Here is a 17,500-nt window from a genome sequence, read left to right on the forward strand (position 1 = left end):
AAAGCTTACAGATACGGACCAAACGGAGCAGTACCACCGGAAACCACCGGGGGGCAGTGTTGCCGTCACTACTCGATACGTAGCTCTAGTGAGACTCGAAGAAGAAATAACAATGGAGGAACTTTTTGAGGAAAGGTTTTGTGAGATGGTTAGAAACTTTAAGCATATCGTTTTTGTCTTTTATGCAAGAGGAACATTATCTATATCTCCTCCACAGTCGCCATGTTTGTTTTTCAGTGTGTTGTAGTTATAAACGTTATAAACGACTCTGTGCTGCCCCCTGGTGGATGTATTGGTTAACATCCATGCCAACGTAAAGGAGGCATGGAAGGATGGAAACATTTTCGTACGTACGTTGAGCATAAATGAGCCTTAAATGAGCCTACAGACTGAAAACAGTCGTCTTCACACATTTTACCTTGTTTTATATAAAAACTGGGGTGCGAACATGAGAAATCACAACAGCATTCCTTGGGAAGAAAATCGAAAATCAATAAAATGAATGACCTCCCGTAAAAAGCCAAATTTTCCTGTGTACAGTTTACTGGAACCAGGATTATTTAGGCAAAAAGGGAAGGTGTGTTTTTAAATGTAAAGCCATGGTGGAAGTAGTTTTGGTATTCAAATAGAAACTGGTTGGCCTTGATGGGAATGCTGCCAAAACAAAACAGGAATTTATTTATAGTCCTAAAAGACATCTCTTCCTCTTCCACTCTTCCTGATGACATTTGTGATTGGAGTGATTAAACAGGAATGAGAGCTGATAGAGGTGTGTGGGCAGGGCCAGTAAGTTTATATCCAACCTGTACCAACCGGTACAATTCATTACTCTCAACCATTCACAAGTGTTCGCATTTCACTCTGAACTGAAGACTTTTGGAAAGAACATGAATCAACAAGGTCTGTTTGGATTCTGGCTCTATCTGCTGTCCATGTGTGTCCTGGTCTACCACGGTCGGGCCCAGGTCCCTGAACCAGCACAGTGCCTCCTATCTGGGACCTACAACCTGACCCAGCAGCCGGTGGAGGGAGAGGATGAGGGGAAGTGTTGGAGGGATTGCTACGCAGAGCCTGACTGCCACATGGCAGTGATAGTCTTACCTCTAAGAGACAGGAAGCAGTGCCTGCTGGTCAACTGTCTGAACCAGGGCAGACACTCGTACACCCGAGATCCCAGCACACAGATCAGGGTCTACCCAAAGACCACCATTGACAACGGTAGGATGGATTCATGTTTTCTGCTGTTTTCTGACTGAATATCCAAATCATCTGTCAGAGTGAGACTTTAGTCTCTTATTATTAGTTAGCTGTCTCAAATACTGTCAGACAGACTTCTATAAAATGTTTCAATATAGTTTAAAACTCAGGATGTGAATTCTTGACATCGTCCTTCAGTATTTCTGACAGAGGTGAAACTTACCTGCTATCAATTATCTCCTTTCCACAGACCAAAGGTACTATTACATGACAGACGCATATGAACGAGCTGATGAGACGCGTAAGTACAACGCTGCTTTCTTATATATAAACATTGTAAACCAGCTGGTACTTGTTGCTTTTCCTAAAGTACCAAAAACTAATGTGGGCTATCAATACAAATTAAGAACTGTGCACACAGTTGAACAGAACAAGTCTGAAAATCAAGTACTCTGTTTCTAAAAGTTCAGTAAAAGTTGATGGTAAATCCACCACTGTTAGTGCTGTAAATGTGCTGTGAGATAACAGAAGGAATAACAGGTAGCAACATTAATTATGGGTGGTTGGATAAGGCGTTTGGTTATATCTCAACTACAACTGACTTTATTAATGAGAAATAATGAATATAAGCCAGAAAGCAAAAGTGTCCTTAGTTAATTGGACAGGATAAATTAATTTGTGTCTTCTTCTCCCAACAGTTCATTGTTCAGAGTTGATGAGTTGCAGCAGCTGCCAGTCGGGGACTCACAGATTCTTCTACAACAGAACCAGTTACAGGTGTGAGAGCTTCCCCAGCGGCTGTGGGTCCAGCAGAAACTCGTTTGAAACCCAGGAGGGCTGTGAAGCCCTCTGCAATGAAAAGTGTAAGAAACCTTTTAATAAATCCACATGCAGCACCAGCTGGACCTTAACAACAGTAATGAGTTTATTTCCTTCTCCTGCATCAGTTCGTTGTTATCGGCCCGTGCAGTACGGAGCAGGCAGCTCAAACATGCCCATGTTCTTCTTTAACAAGCTGAGTTATAGCTGTGAGAGGTTTAACTTCAGAGGCCACGGCTCCAACGGGAACATCTTTCACTCTGAGGAGGAGTGTGAGAAGCTCTGTGGTGACATTAAAGGTATCGCTGTCTTCAATGATCCTTGGTATCTTGTAGTAATAATTACATACACCGTAATATACATCAATGTTGCTGGACTTTATCTTCACTTGTATTTTATCAACCAACAATAATAATGAATATTATTCATTATTAAAACCAGCTCCTACGACGCCTCCACCTGCTGTGACTACAGGTAATTAAAGTGTTTCCTGCATTGTCTTTATTTTATAACTATCTCATCAACTCTAATATCATAATTAACATTTTGAACTCTTTAACAGACACTACAGTCACTGTTACAACAAGAAAACCAGGTAATTATATTTACTGAACATCATCTTTACTTGTATTTCATTCATCGGTCAATACTATAAATAATATAATTCATTTTCTTTTTTTTTAAACCAGCTCCTACAACGAAGAAACCTGTCCATCCAGGTACAGTAACTGTTCCCTTTGTCTTTATTTCATAATTATCTAATTAACTTAACAGAAAATGAACATTATAATGAACATAACAGAGATGACAGTTTATTATATTTATTCAATATTTTCTTGATTTGTATCTTGCATTAAATGTAAAACATTAATAAATGTTCATTTTTAAGCAGGCACTCCACCTCCTGACAACAAAGACAAAGGAGGTATTATCTTTATTATCTTTATTATCTTTACTATCTTTACACTAAACTTTTATTAGTTTATTAGCATTTATTGGTTTATCTCTCTTATACAATTTACAAATTATTTTGGGGTTAAAGTTATTTATAATCTTCATTCCCTCTTAAATAGAAAGAACACTGACTGTACATTGTCTTTAATAGATCAACCTCCTGATCTTTATCTTGCTTCCTCTCTTTCAGCTTTATGGATCCTTCTGGGCGTTGGGGGCCTTGTTGCCATCTGCATCTACAAACATAAGAAGCGTAAATTCGCTAAAAAAGATCTTTGTAATTTATTGAATTGTCATTGAAAGGTGCCAGTTTCATGACTGTAAATCCTTATACTGAAGATGTTGATGTGATTTATTGTATTAATGAAACATTTTGAACCTCTCAGATGGCAATAAAAAATATTCTGTAAATTAAAACAGCATTCTGTATAATTTCAAACATCATGCAATTCACCTTCTGGCCACCAGAGGGCCACAGATCATTACATATAATAAATACTCACCGTCCTCTGAAGTTTGAGCCTTTCTACAACTTAAATCAACATGAAACTCTTCAGGTTGAATCAGCAGAACAAACAATGAACAGCTATGTTAGAAAATATCAGATTATTTGATAAAGCATTAAAACTTGAAGTCTGTGGACAGGAAAAGTGCTGGATATGAGTCAACTACAACTCCCAGGGTGCATTTCAGCAGAAATGTGGAAATAAACACATCTAGTATTAAATGTGAAAAAAATGTCTTTTACATCACTTTCATGTGTGCTTTTATTCAATGAATTTCTTCACTTCAGAAGTTAAAACTAATTACATTGAGTTGTTTTGCAAATATATGTGCATTTATTGTTCAAAATCTGCCATTTCACTTTTATTTGAATAGATTTTTGTTACACAGTAAAGAAAAAAACACAATAGGCTACATAAATACGTGTAGAATTAAATGTGGAGAACAAATTAATGTTTATTTAATATGATTATGACAACATTTATATGTATTTATTTTTAATTTTTCATTCTTTGTATATACAGTATATATCATTTCTTTCTCTCTTGTCCCTTTTGGGCGGGACCAAGGAGGCAGCGAGCTGAGCAGGAGCCGGAGGATTCCTGAGACACGAGGAAACAAAGTAAGCACGAGGAAAAACACACTGAAAACCAAACAAGCCAGAGGTCGACCTGCCGTGAGTTACCATGGAGAACTGTAACGACCTGGCGGAGAGTGACAGGAGAGCCGGAGTATTTAAACTGAGTGCTGATAAGGTGATGGGCTCCAGGTGTTGAGCTCCAGGTGTGCGTCGTGCAGCCGGTCCCTGTCGCTGGGTCCCGCCCCTGGGAGAGAGGATGACACACAAGGGAGGGAGGGAGGGAGGGAAGGGAAAAACACAGACTACAGGTGTGGATACGACAGGTACAGTCCCATTTGAGTAGGTAGGTGAGCTGTTCATCTGGCACAGTTTCAAAGGAAGGTTACATGCTGGGTTACATTTCCTGTTTCACTTCTCATGAAATAATCGACTTCTTGAGAAGTGAAAGTCAAACGTTTCTAGCACACGTTGGTGTGTGAAGTCTGAGTGGTAATGTATGCAGAAAGCCTGAAGTGAGCAAGAAGCTACTGCTAGCAACTGGTTAACTTAGCATACAGACTGGAAACAGCCGTCCTGGATCTGTCTAAAGACCCTCTATAATTCACTAACAGATTCTACTTTGTTTTATATAAAACGTGGCGTACGAAAAATCACAACTGCTCAAATAAATAGTCCTGGAAATGATCTCCGATGGCCTCGGCACTCCTCGGGATGCCCAGGAGGAACTGATGAGCATCACTGATGAGAGGGATGTCTGGGTCTCATTGCTCAGCCTGATGCCACTGCAACTGGTTACAGTTTACTGAAACCACTAAAAATAAGAGGGGATTTAGAGGTCTGGAACCAAAAGGTGTGTTTTTAAATGTAAAACCATGGTGGACGTAGTTTTGGAAACTTCTTTGATTTACAGAGTATTGAAACAGAAACTGGTTGGCCTTGATGGGAATGCTGCCAAAACAAAACAGGAATTTATTTATAGTCTTAAAAAACATCTCTTCCTTTTCAGAATATGACAGGAATGTCTGATGACATTTGCAGATGAAGTGATTAAACAGGAATGAGAGCTGATGGAGGTGTGTGGGCAGGGCCAGTAAGTTTATATCCAACCTGTACCAACCGGTACAATTCATTACTCTCAACCATTCGCAAGTGTTCACATTTTACTCTGAGCTGAAGACTTGGAAAGAACAATAGTTAACCGAGAATATAGGATCCATATACCTATACACAATAGGCTCCAACAACATGAATCAACAAGGTCTGTTTGGATTCTGGTTCTATCTGCTGTCCATGTGTGTCCTGGTCTACCACGGTCGGGCCCAGGTCCCTGAACCAGCACAGTGCCTCCTATCTGGGACCTACAACCTGACCCAGCAGCCGGTGGACGGAGAGGATGAGGGGAAGTGTTGGAGGGATTGCTACACAGATCCTGACTGCCACATGGCAGTGGTAGTGATACCTCTCAGAGACAGGAAGCAGTGCCTGCTGGTCAACTGTCTGAACCAGAGCAGACACTCTTACACCCGAGATCCCAGCACACAGATCAGGGTCTACCCAAAGACCACCATTGACAACGGTAGGATGGATTCATGTTTTCTGCTGTTTTCTGACTTTAATAAGTGACTTTAGTCTTTTATTATTAGTTAGTTATCTCAAATACTGTCAGACAGACTTCTATGAAATGTTTGAATACAGTTTAAAACTCAGGATGTGGATTCTTGACATCGTCCTTCAGTATTTCTGACAGAGGTGAAACTTACCTGCTATCAATTATCTCCTTTCCACAGACCAAAGGTACTATTACATGACAGACGCATATGAACGAGCTGATGAGACGCGTAAGTACAACGCTGCTTTCTTATATATAAATATTGTAAACCAGCTGGTACTTGTTGCTTTTTCTGCTTTTCCTGAAGTACCAAAAACTAATGTGTGCTATCAATACAAATTAAGAACTGTGAACACAGTTGAACAGAACAAGTCTGAAAATCAAGTACTCTGTTTCTAAAAGTTCAGTAAAGGTTGATGGTAAATCCACCACTGTTAGTGCTGTAAATGTGCTGTGAGATAACAGAAGGAATAACAGGTAGCAACATTAATTATGGGTGGTTGGATATGGCATTTGGTTATATCTCAACTATAACTGTATTAATGAGAAATATTTGCAAATGAATATAAGCCAGAATACAAAAGTGTCCTTAGTTAATTGGACAGGATAAATTAATTTGTGTCTTCTTCTCCCAACAGTTCATTGTTCAGAGTTGATGAGTTGCAGCAGCTGCCAGTCGGGGACTCACAGATTCTTCTACAACAGAACCAGTTACAGGTGTGAGAGCTTCCCCAGCGGCTGTGGGTCCAGCAGAAACTCGTTTGAAACCCAGGAGGGCTGTGAAGCCCTCTGCAATGAAAAGTGTAAGAAACCTTTTAATAAATCCACATGCAGCACAGTCAGAGAGATCTGAACATCAAACAGTTCAATGACTTCATCTTGACTTTAACTTCACAACAGCTGGACCTTAACAACAGTAATGAGTTTATTTCCTTCTCCTGCATCAGTTCGTTGTTATCGGCCCGTGCAGTACGGAGCAGGCAGCTCAAACATGTCCATGTTCTTCTTTAACAAGCTGAGTTATAGCTGTGAGAGGTTTAACTTCAGAGGCCACGGCTCCAACGGGAACATCTTCCACTCTGAGGAGGAGTGTGAGAAGCTCTGTGGTGACATTAAAGGTAACGCTGTCTTCAATGATCCTTGGTACCTTGTAGTAATAATTACATACACCGTAATATACATCAATGTTGCTGAACTTTATCTTCACTTGTATTTCATCAACTAACAATAATAATGAATATCATTCATTTTTAAAACCAGCTCCTACGACGCCTCCACCTGCTGTGACTACAGGTAATTAAAGTGTTTCGTGCATTGTCTTTATTTTATCAACTCTGAAATTATAATTAACATCATTAACTCTTGAACAGACACTACAGTTGCTGTTACCACAGAGACGACAGGTAATTACATTTGTTGAACATTATCCTGATTTGTTGTAGGTATGATCTTCACTTTCTTAATGCTTCACTAACATGTTCATCTTTTACTTTATACAATTTTAAATCACTAATCCTTCATATTCATCACTTAATGGTCTGGTAGATTTTACTGAAGTGACTCTGTGACTCTAACCTTTATTTAGTATCGCTGTGTGTATATATTTATATATTTACATGTCTAATATTTGTATGAATGTGTGTATGTGTTTGCTTCTTTGTTTGATAACTACTATCATTAATTTTAAACCAGCTGCTACAACGAGCCGACCTGCACTGACTACAGGTAATTAAATGTTTCCTTGCATTGTCTCTATTTCATCATTTCTACTATTAAAACCAACATTTTGAACTCTTTAACAGACACTACAGTTGCTGTTACAACAAGAAAACCAGGTAATTATATTTACCGAACATCATCTTTACTTGTATTTCATTCATCGGTCAATACTATAAATAATAAATATATATATATGTGTATATATATATATGTATATATATATATATATATATATATATATATATATATATATATATATATATATATATATATATATATATATATATATATATATATATATATATATATATTCTTCTTTTAAAACCAGCTCCTAGAACGAAGAAACCAGTTGTCCTTCCAGGTAATAAAACTGTTCCTTTTGTCTTTATTTTATAATTATTTCATTAACTCTAAAATTATAATTTGCATAACAGAGAAGACTTATTTCTTGCATTAATTGTAAAACATTAATAAATGTTTATTTTCAAACAGTTACTCAACCTCCTGACAACTCAGGTATTATATTTACCATCTTTACACTGAAAATACATGTTTATTCACTATTCCTGAGTCAATGTTAGGTATTAAATGATATTTATAATTTCCATTCCCTCTCAAATAGAAAGAACACTGACTGAATATTGTCTTTCATAGATCACACCTCCTGATCTTTGTCTTCCTTCCTCTCTTTCAGATTGGTTCATTATTCCGGGCTTTGTGGTCCTTGTGGTTGTTGTCGCCATCTGCACTGGCTGCGAATGTTAATCCTACTGCGGGTAAAACTGAAATGTTTCTGTATTTAGTGCTTTCAAAAAAATCTGATATACCTGCAGCCATGTCATCATTAATAAAAAAGCCCTCACCTTCTCCAGCATAAGTTTATACCTAACCTAACTAACTAGTGATTAACGTGGAAGAATTACAACATTAAATTGTCCTAAAACTCACCTGATAACTGTGTGAACTGTCTAGTTGAGCAGGTCACTGGTGACTGACACGTTTTCTATTCAGGGCTACCGTAGCTGAATGTGCTCACTGAGACAAACATAAACCACAATAAATAAAATACTGTAAATGTTTTCTCTTTTATTCAAATCTCAGAAGCTGTTCTGCACATTTACATGAATATTCCTGTATTTTTATTTCTGTTTTTCTGTTTATCAATCACAACATCAATACTTGAGTCAGTTTCTACTTATTATTATGTGTTGATCGTTATTTGATATCATGTCATTTTGTATTTTAAGTAGAGTTCCTGCAGTGAGTTCATTGTTTTATTCTGATATTTTTCACAGGGTTTGGTTTTATTATATATATATATATATATATATATATATATATATATATATATATATATATATATATATATATATATATATATATATATATATATATATATATATATATATATATATATATATATATATATATATATATATATATATATATATGATGATGATTATAGAACTTTATTTAGCTGTTGAGTTATTCTCCATTTAAAGCTTTGTTTGTGGATATTTGATCTTTGTAATTTATTGAATTGTCATTGAAAGGTGCCAGTTTCATGACTGTAAATCCTTATACTGAAAATGTTTATGTGATTTATTGTATTCATGAAACATTTTGAACCTCTCAGATGGAAATAAAAAATATTCTGTAAATTAAAACAGCATTCTGTATCATTTCAAACATCATGCAATTCACCTTCTGGCCACCAGAGGGCCACAGATCATCACATATGATAATTACTCACCGTCCTCTGAAGTTTGAGCCTTTCTACAATTTAAATCAACATGAAACTCTTCAGGTTGAATCAGCAGAACAAACAATGAACAGCTATGTTAGAAAATATCAGATTATTTGATAAAGCATTAAAACTTGAAGTCTGTGGACAGGAAAAGTGCTGGGTATGAGTCAACTACAACTCCCAGGGTGCATTTCAGCAGAGATGTGGAAATAAACACATCTAGTATTAAATGTGAAAAAAATGTCTTTTGCATCACTTTCATGTGTACTTTTATTCAAATAATTTCTTCACTTCAGAAGTTAAAACTAATTACATTGAGTTGTTTTTGCAAATATATGTGCATTTATTGTTAAATCTGCCATTTCACTTTTATTTGACTTTTGTTTGAATAGATTTTTGTTACACAGTAAAGAAATAAAAACAAAATATATAAATACATGTAGAATTAAATGTGGAGAAGAAATTCATGTTTATTTAATATGATTATGACAACATTTATATGTATTTATTTTTTATTTTTCATTCTTTGTATATACAGTATATATAATTTCTTTATCTCTTGTCCCTTTTGGGAGGGTCCAAGGAGGCAGCGAGCTGAGCAGGAGCCGGAGGATTCCTGAGACACGAGGAAACAAAGTAAGCACGAGGAAAAACACACTGAAAACCAAACAAGCCAGAGGTCGACCTGCCGTGAGTTACCGCATGGAGAACTGTAACGACCTGGCGGAGAGTGACAGGAGAGCCGGAGTATTTAAACTGAGTGCTGATGAGGTGATGAGCTCCAGGTGATGAGCTCCAGGTGTGCGTCGTGCAGCCGGTCCCTGTCCCGGTCCCTGTCGCTGGGTCCCGCCCCTGGGAGAGAGGATGACACACAAGGGAGGGAGGGGAAAAACACAGACTACAGGTGTGGATACGACAGGTACAGTCCCATTTGAGTAGGTAGGTGAGCTGTTCATCTGGCACAGTTTCAAAGGAAGGTTACATGCTGGGTTACATTTCCTGTTTCACTTCTCATGAAATAATCGACTTCTTGAGAAGTGAAAGTCAGACGTTTCTAGCACACGTTGCTGTGTGTGAAGTCTGAGTGGTAATGTATGCAGAAAGCCTGAAGTGAAGTGAGAAAGAAGCTACTGCTAGCAACTGGTTAACTTAGCATACAGACTGGAAACAGCTGTCCTGGATCTATAAAGACCCTCTATAATTCACTAACAGATTCTACTTTGTTTTATATAAAAAGTGGCGTACGAAAAATCACAACTGCTCAAATAAATAGTCCTGGAAATGATCTCCGATGGCATCGGCACTCCTCGGGATGCCCAGGAGGAACTGATGAGCATCACTGATGAGAGGGATGTCTGGGTTTCATTGCTCAGCCTGATGCCACTGCAACTGGTTACAGTTTACTGAAACCACTAAAAATAAGAGGGGATTTAGAGGTCTGGAACCTAAAGGTGTGTTTTTAAATGTAAAACCATGGTGGACGTAGTTTTGGAAACTTCTTTGATTTACAGAGTATTGAAACAGAAACTGGTTGGCCTTGATGGGAATGCTGCCAAAACAAAACAGGAATGTAATTAGTCACCTCTTCCTTTTCCGAATTTGACGGTTGAAGTGATTAAACAGGAATGAGAGCTGATGGAGGTGTGTGGGCAGGGCCGGTAAGTTTATATCCAACCTGTACCAACTGGTACAATTCATTACTCTCAACCATTCACAAGTGTTCACATTTCACTCTGAGCTGAAGACTTTTGGAAAGAACATGAATCAACAAGGTCTGTTTGGATTCTGGCTCTGTCTGCTGTCCATGTGTGTCCTGGTCTACCACGGTTGGGCCCAGGTCCCTGAACCAGCACAGTGCCTCCTATCTGGGACCTACAACCTGACCCAGCAGCCGGTGGAGGGAGAGGATGAGGGGAAGTGTTGGAGGGATTGCTACACAGATCCTGACTGCCACATGGCAGTGATAGTCATCACCATGCTGTCTCCTCTCAGAGACAGGAAGCAGTGCCTGCTGGTCAACTGTCTGAACCAGGGCAGACACTCGTACACCCGAGATCCCAGCACACAGATCAGGGTCTACCCAAAGACCACCATTGACAACGGTAGGATGGATTCATGTTTTCTGCTGTTTTCTGACTTTAATAAGTGACTTTAGTATTTTATTATTAGTTAGTTATCTCAAATACTGTCAGACAGACTTCTATGAAATGTTTGAATATAGTTTAAAACTCAGGATGTGAATTCTTGATAACATCGTCCTTCAGTATTTCTGACAGAGGTGAAACTTACCTGCTATTATACATCTCTTTCCTACAGACCAAAGGTACTATTACATGACAGATGCATATGGACGAGCTGATGAGACGCGTAAGTACAACGCTGCTTTCTTTCTTATTTGTGCCTGAAAGTACAAATTAAGAATTGTGCATTGCATCTCATTCCAACCAATATATTGAAATGTTGAAGAGATGTCTAAGATATCACAAACAATTTCAAAGTGGATCCATGGATCAAAACTATACGACAATAAATTCAAGCAGCAGAGACTGTGGTGGAGACTGTGGACACATGGTTATACTTTACATTTTAAACAAAATGATCACCATTGATATTACATTTTATGTCATGAACTGTTTTTGTGCACAAATCATTTTTCCTCTCCATACACCTGCTGAGCACCTTCCAACCAACAGTAATGGGTCACAGCAGGTGTATCGATGTTTGTATTTGTGGTGTACATAGAAAGAGAGTAGTGTCCAATTTGTGTCTTCTTCTCCCAACAGTTCATTGTTCAGAGTTGATGAGTTGCAGCAGCTGCCAGTCGGGGACTCACAGATTCTTCTACAACAGAACCAGTTACAGGTGTGAGAGCTTCCCCAGCGGCTGTGGGTCCAGCAGAAACTCGTTTGAAACCCAGGAGGGCTGTGAAGCCCTCTGCAATGAAAAGTGTAAGAAACCTTTTAATAAATCCACATGCAGCACAGTCAGAGAGATCTGAACATCAAACAGTTCAATGACTTCATCTTGAGTTTGACTTCACAACAGCTGGACCTTAACAACAGTAATGAGTTTATTTCCTTCTCCTGCATCAGTTCGTTGTTATCGGCCCGTGCAGTACGGAGCAGGCAGCTCAAACATGTCCATGTTCTTCTTTAACGAGCTGAGTTATAGCTGTGAGAGGTTTAACTTCAGAGGCCACGGCTCCAACGGGAACATCTTCCACTCTGAGGAGGAGTGTGAGAAGCTCTGTGGTGACATTAAAGGTAACACTGTCTTCAATGATCCTTGGTACCTTGTAGTAATAATTACATACACCGTAATATACATCAATGTTGCTGAACTTTATCTTCACTTGTATTTCATCAACTAATAATAATAATGAATATTATTCATTTTTAAAACCAGCTCCTACGACGCCTCCACCTGCTGTGACTACAGGTAATTAAAGTGTTTCCTGCATTGTCTTTATTTTATAACTATCTCATCAACTCTAATATCATAATTAACATCATTAACTCTTTAACAGACACTACAGTTGCTGTTACCACAGAGACGACAGGTAATTAAATTTGTTGAACATTATCCTGATTTGTTGTAGGTATGATCTTCACTTTCTTAATGCTTCACTAACATGTTCATCTTTTACTTTATACAATTTTAAAATCACTAATCCTTCATATTCATCACTTAATGGTCTGGTAGATTTTACTAAAGTGACTCTGTGACTCTAACCTTTATTTAGTATCGCTGTGTATATATTTATGTATGTACATGTCTAATATTTGTATGAATGTGTATATGTCCAAGTGTTTGCTTCTTTGTTTGATAACTACTATCATTCATCTTAAACCAGCTGCTACAACGAGCCGACCTGCACTGACTACAGGTAATTAAATGTTTCCTTGCATTGTCTCTATTTCATCATTTCTACTATTAAAACCAACATTTTGAACTCTTTAACAGACACTACAGTTGCTGTTACAACCAGAAAACCAGGTAATTATATTTACTGAACATCATCTTTACTTGTATTTCATTCATCGGTCAATATACTATAAATAATATAAATATATATATATATATATATATATATATATATATATATATTCTTCTTTTAAAACCAGCTCCTAGAACGAAGAAACCTGTTGTCCTTCCAGGTAATAAAACTGTTCCTTTTGTCTTTATTTTATAATCATTTCATTAACTCTAAAATTATAATAAGCAGAACAGAGAAGACTTATTTATTTAATTAATAATTTCTACTATTAAAACCAACATTTTGAACTCTTTAACAGACACTACAGTTTCTGTTACAACAAGAAAACCAGGTAATTATATTTACTGAACATCATCTTTGCTTGTATTTCATCAATCAGTCAGTACTAAAAAAATGTATTTATTTATTTTTTAACCAGCTGCTAGACCGAAGAAACCTGTCCATCCAGGTAATAAAACTGTTCCTTTTGTCTTTATTTTATAATTATTTAATTAACTTAACAGAAAATGAACATTATAATGAACATAACAGAGATGACAGCTTATTATATTTATTCAATATTTTCTTGATTTGTTTCTTGCATTAAATGTAAAACATTAATAAATGTTCATTTTTAAGCAGGCACTCCACCTCCTGACAACAAAGACAAAGGAGGTATTATCTTTATTATCTTTACACTAAACATTTATGTTTATCTCTCTTATACAATTTACAATGTTTAAATCATTATTTTGGGGTTAAAGTTATTTATAATCTTCATTCCCTCTTAAATAGAAAGAACACTGACTGTACATTGTCTATAATAGATCAAACCTCCTGATCTTTATCTTCCTTCCTCTCTTTCAGTTTTATGGTACCTTCTGCACGTTGTGGTCCCTGGGGTCGTTGTGGTCCTTGTGGTCCTTGTCGCCATCTGCATCTACAAACGTAACAAGCGTAAATCCGCTAACAGGTAAAGTTGAAAGGTCGCTGTATTTAGTGCTTTCCAAATATTCGGTACATACCAGACCTGTACTGGTGCCATCATTAACAAAAGCCGTCACCTTCTCCAGCCTTAGTTTATACCTAAACTAACTAACTAGTAGGACTGGGCAATGTATTGATATTATATCGATATCGTGATATGAGACTAGATATCGTCTTAGATTTAGGATATCGCGATATGTCATCAGAGCTGCATTACAGTAAAATATGTAATGTTCTGAACTTACCAGACTGTTCTAGCTGTTCTGTTATTTACTTTTTACCCACTGTGTCATTATATCCACAATACTGATGATTATTTACCAAACATTTCATAGTGTAAATATTTTGTGAAAGCATCAAGAGTCAACTTGATTCTTGATTTGGTCCATATCGCCCAGCTCTACTAATTAGTGATTAAAATGGAAGAATTACAACTAACGGTTGTCATTTTGTGTCAGCTGTAGAGTCACATCTTTAAAATGTGGAGCATTGTAATGTGGGATTGTTTGCAGAGAGATGGACACTACTGTTTTTGCTCCATGGTGGAATATTTGATGGTCTTCTTACACACTCAGCATTCAGACACTCAAAATAACCCTAACAGAAATCACAACATATGAAAGACTGTGTGTGTCTCTGCTGTTTTCAATGCTGCTCTGTGATCATTGAAATGTTATAAATGTAGATGCTGTTCTGCACATTTATACAAATAATCCTGTATTTTTCTTTCTTTTCTCTCCATGTGCAGCACATCGACATCATCAGTTCGTTATCACCAATTGTAGAGGCAGCAACCTGGGAGTGACGATGAGCCACGTGTACAGCGGTGATATCTTTTTACTCACGTGGTGAAAGCGATGGTACAGAAACATATTGCAGAAAAAGAAATCAATATCATCAATATCATGTTAACTTCTAACTTATCTCATAATGTGAGACTCATACCTGGTCTCAGGCAGAGGTGGACTCCCATTGATGTACTCCTTCACGTCATGGTCCACTGCTGGTGTGTGAAGAGAGGCTCACATCATGTCCTCTATCTTATGTGATTGGTTTCCTGCAGCTGTTTGTACTGTTACACTGTGGCCATGGTGTTGGGGACTATTATCAGCGGCGGATGAATCCACATTTGATGCTTCCTTGTTTTATTTTGATATTTTTCACGTGGTTTGGTTTTATTTTCAGACTAATATGATGCTTATAGAATATATTAGTTATTCTCCATTTAAAGCTTTGCTTGTGGATATTTGATCATTGTAATTTTTTATTGAAAGGTGCCAGTTTCATTACTGTAAATCCTTGGTCAACACTTGGTTTGATACTTTGGTTGTTTGGGCAATAAAAAAAAAAATCTGTAAATTTAAACAATATTCAGTATCATTTCAAACATCATGCAATTCACCTTCTGGCCACCAGAGGGCCACAGAGCATCACATATGATAATTACCCTGCAGTTTGAGCCTTTCTACAATTTCAATCAACATGAAACTCTTCAGGTTGAATCAGCAGGGCAAACAATGAACAGCTGTGTTAGAAAATATCAGATTATTTGATAAAACATTAAAACTACAAGTCTGTGGACAGGAGAAGTGTTTGGTATGAGTCGACTACAACTCCCAATGGGCAAAGATAGTGGTGGAAATTGGTCTAGGAGGTGCCGGCTGGTCTGAAGGCTCATTATTCCGAAATTCCAATAGTTAAAATAAATATCCTGCTGGTCTAAAAGCTCATAGTCCACCTCTATAGATGTAAACCAATGACTTAGGGCGTATTCACACCTGCCTTGTTTGGTTCGGACCAAACCAAAAAAATCGCTGGTGTGGACCTTTTGGGCTGGTGTGAACACAAACCATCGAACTCTGGAGCGGACCAAACAGTCGGACCGAGACCCAGTCGGAGAGGTGGTCTCGGTTCGCTTCCAAACGGACCCTGGAACCTGGAGCTTTTTGTCCAATGATTGAACGATCTTTGCACACATGTGGGTTTGTTGACAAATTCTGGTCCACTTGCCAAAAGCGCAATGTGAACAGGAACCACACCAAACCAAAAAAGAAACATTGTATTTTGGTCCGGACTAAACAAGCGGACCAAAGGACTTTCCTGGTGTGAATACGCCCTTAGATAGACCCAACCCCAAACCCAGTCCGTACCTTCTACCTATCAGGCACAGACCAAGTAGACTCAAATGCAGAGACAGGACACAGGGATGAAGAGTTCTCAAGTCGTTTAATTCTGTCCAAAAGTCAAGAAACCAGGAAGTCCAGAATCACTAGGCAAAAACTGGTCAATAACACTAAGAATCTAAACTGAGATAACGCTGACAGGGAACTGACAAGACGATCTGGCACAGAAGGAAAAGAGCACACCACATATACACTGGATAACGAGGCACAGGTATAACACATTAGGGGAAGGGAGGCAAACAGGAGGGGAGGAAGTTAGACAAGACATACCAAAATAAAACAGGAAGTAGACAAGACAAAAAACTAACTAAACCAAAATACATTACAAAACTACCGGGCCCTGACAGTACCAAGAGTTACTCCATATCCAGTAACACTCACAGCTTCTAATGAAGGGAAAGGGTGTAAAAGGATTGCCAAATTATTATCATTATTTATTTAACCTTTATTTATTCAGGGGAAATTGACTGAGGGCAATATTCTCTTTTCCAGGAATGCTCTTATCACATTCACACCTGGAAACCACTGTGAACACTTGAACATCTAGAAACCACCAGAATGAGATACAAGGTATGTGTGAGTTTATTACGAGTCAGTAGACCTCAGGGGACAAAGTGATATTCTGCTTAGTTTTTTTTAGTTTTATCTTTTCCCGCCACACATTCTGAGATTTAGTTTGAGATGTGATGTTAATGTGAGGAAAAGAAAGGTGTGTTTGATCTAAAATACCTGACAAAGTAGAAAGATTACACTTCCCTTTATCCAGTCCACTTTATTTATTTAACACGATTTTAACAAATACAAGGTTTCCAAAGTGCTGTACAACAATAAATAGATAACACAATAGAAGCACAATAAAAAGATGAAGTAGACAACACTCTACCTTTAGGACCCTAACCCTAACCTCGTGATTTAAGGGTTTCACATTCCACTTACACTCTGTGCTAATTTGATTCGGGCGACCCTTAATACGACGAAACTCCACATGAACACGCAAACGAAGGGGAAGTAGATAGGAGCTGGTTTGGGATCGGGCCTTCAAGCTTTCTCCCATCTGATTTGTTTTAGCTCACACTGAAATACACACTGTTGGGTCTGAATCTCCCCCAGGGCCTCCAGAGATTTGGGTCGTCATGGTTACGCTCTTTGGGGTCCATGTTGACTGTACTTATAGAGCAGTTGTCTCGTCTTTTGAGCACTGAAAGCGCTTTTAATTTTACGCTAC

At 37.8% G+C, this 17,500-nt stretch overlaps 2 protein-coding genes and 1 long non-coding RNA gene across 5 annotated transcripts in view; all 3 read left to right on the forward strand.

The window, feature by feature from the left end:
* LOC128360980 (tissue factor pathway inhibitor-like) overlaps positions 1 to 8,398 on the forward strand; it is an 8,455-nt gene extending 57 nt beyond the window's left edge. Inside the window, exons 1-9 of one of the 3 annotated variants that reach the window (XM_053321551.1) lie at positions 1 to 1,218; positions 1,448 to 1,498; positions 1,896 to 2,060; positions 2,145 to 2,315; positions 2,458 to 2,490; positions 2,579 to 2,611; positions 7,711 to 7,743; positions 7,875 to 7,898; positions 8,077 to 8,398. The exon at positions 1 to 1,218 is cut by the window's left edge and continues 57 nt beyond it. In XM_053321551.1, coding sequence (XP_053177526.1) covers positions 888 to 1,218; positions 1,448 to 1,498; positions 1,896 to 2,060; positions 2,145 to 2,315; positions 2,458 to 2,490; positions 2,579 to 2,611; positions 7,711 to 7,743; positions 7,875 to 7,898; positions 8,077 to 8,147 — 912 coding nt within the window. In that variant the 5' untranslated portion in view covers positions 1 to 887 and the 3' untranslated portion in view covers positions 8,148 to 8,398. Of the gene's footprint in view, positions 1,219 to 1,447; positions 1,499 to 1,895; positions 2,061 to 2,144; positions 2,316 to 2,457; positions 2,612 to 2,705; positions 2,912 to 6,923; positions 6,942 to 7,710; positions 7,744 to 7,874; positions 7,899 to 8,076 lie in introns of those variants that run through there. The other 2 variants (XR_008321529.1, XR_008321530.1) reach the window with 2 other exon arrangements.
* LOC128361032 (uncharacterized) lies at positions 2,909 to 3,387 on the forward strand. Its single transcript, XR_008321539.1, has 2 exons — positions 2,909 to 2,941; positions 3,161 to 3,387. It is a non-coding gene; the product is annotated as an uncharacterized LOC128361032 (long non-coding RNA).
* A 2,490-nt stretch (positions 8,399 to 10,888) lies between the features above and the next one.
* LOC128360007 (uncharacterized) lies at positions 10,889 to 13,474 on the forward strand. Its single transcript, XM_053320321.1, has 6 exons — positions 10,889 to 11,231; positions 11,446 to 11,496; positions 11,913 to 12,077; positions 12,222 to 12,392; positions 12,535 to 12,567; positions 13,425 to 13,474. Exons 1-6 carry the CDS (start codon positions 10,889 to 10,891, stop codon positions 13,472 to 13,474), a joined length of 813 nt encoding a protein of 270 aa, XP_053176296.1.
* The last annotated feature ends 4,026 nt before the right edge of the window (positions 13,475 to 17,500 follow it).

This window comes from Scomber japonicus, chromosome 6 (assembly GCF_027409825.1).
Source record: "Scomber japonicus isolate fScoJap1 chromosome 6, fScoJap1.pri, whole genome shotgun sequence".
Classification (NCBI taxonomy): Eukaryota; Metazoa; Chordata; class Actinopteri; order Scombriformes; family Scombridae; genus Scomber; species Scomber japonicus.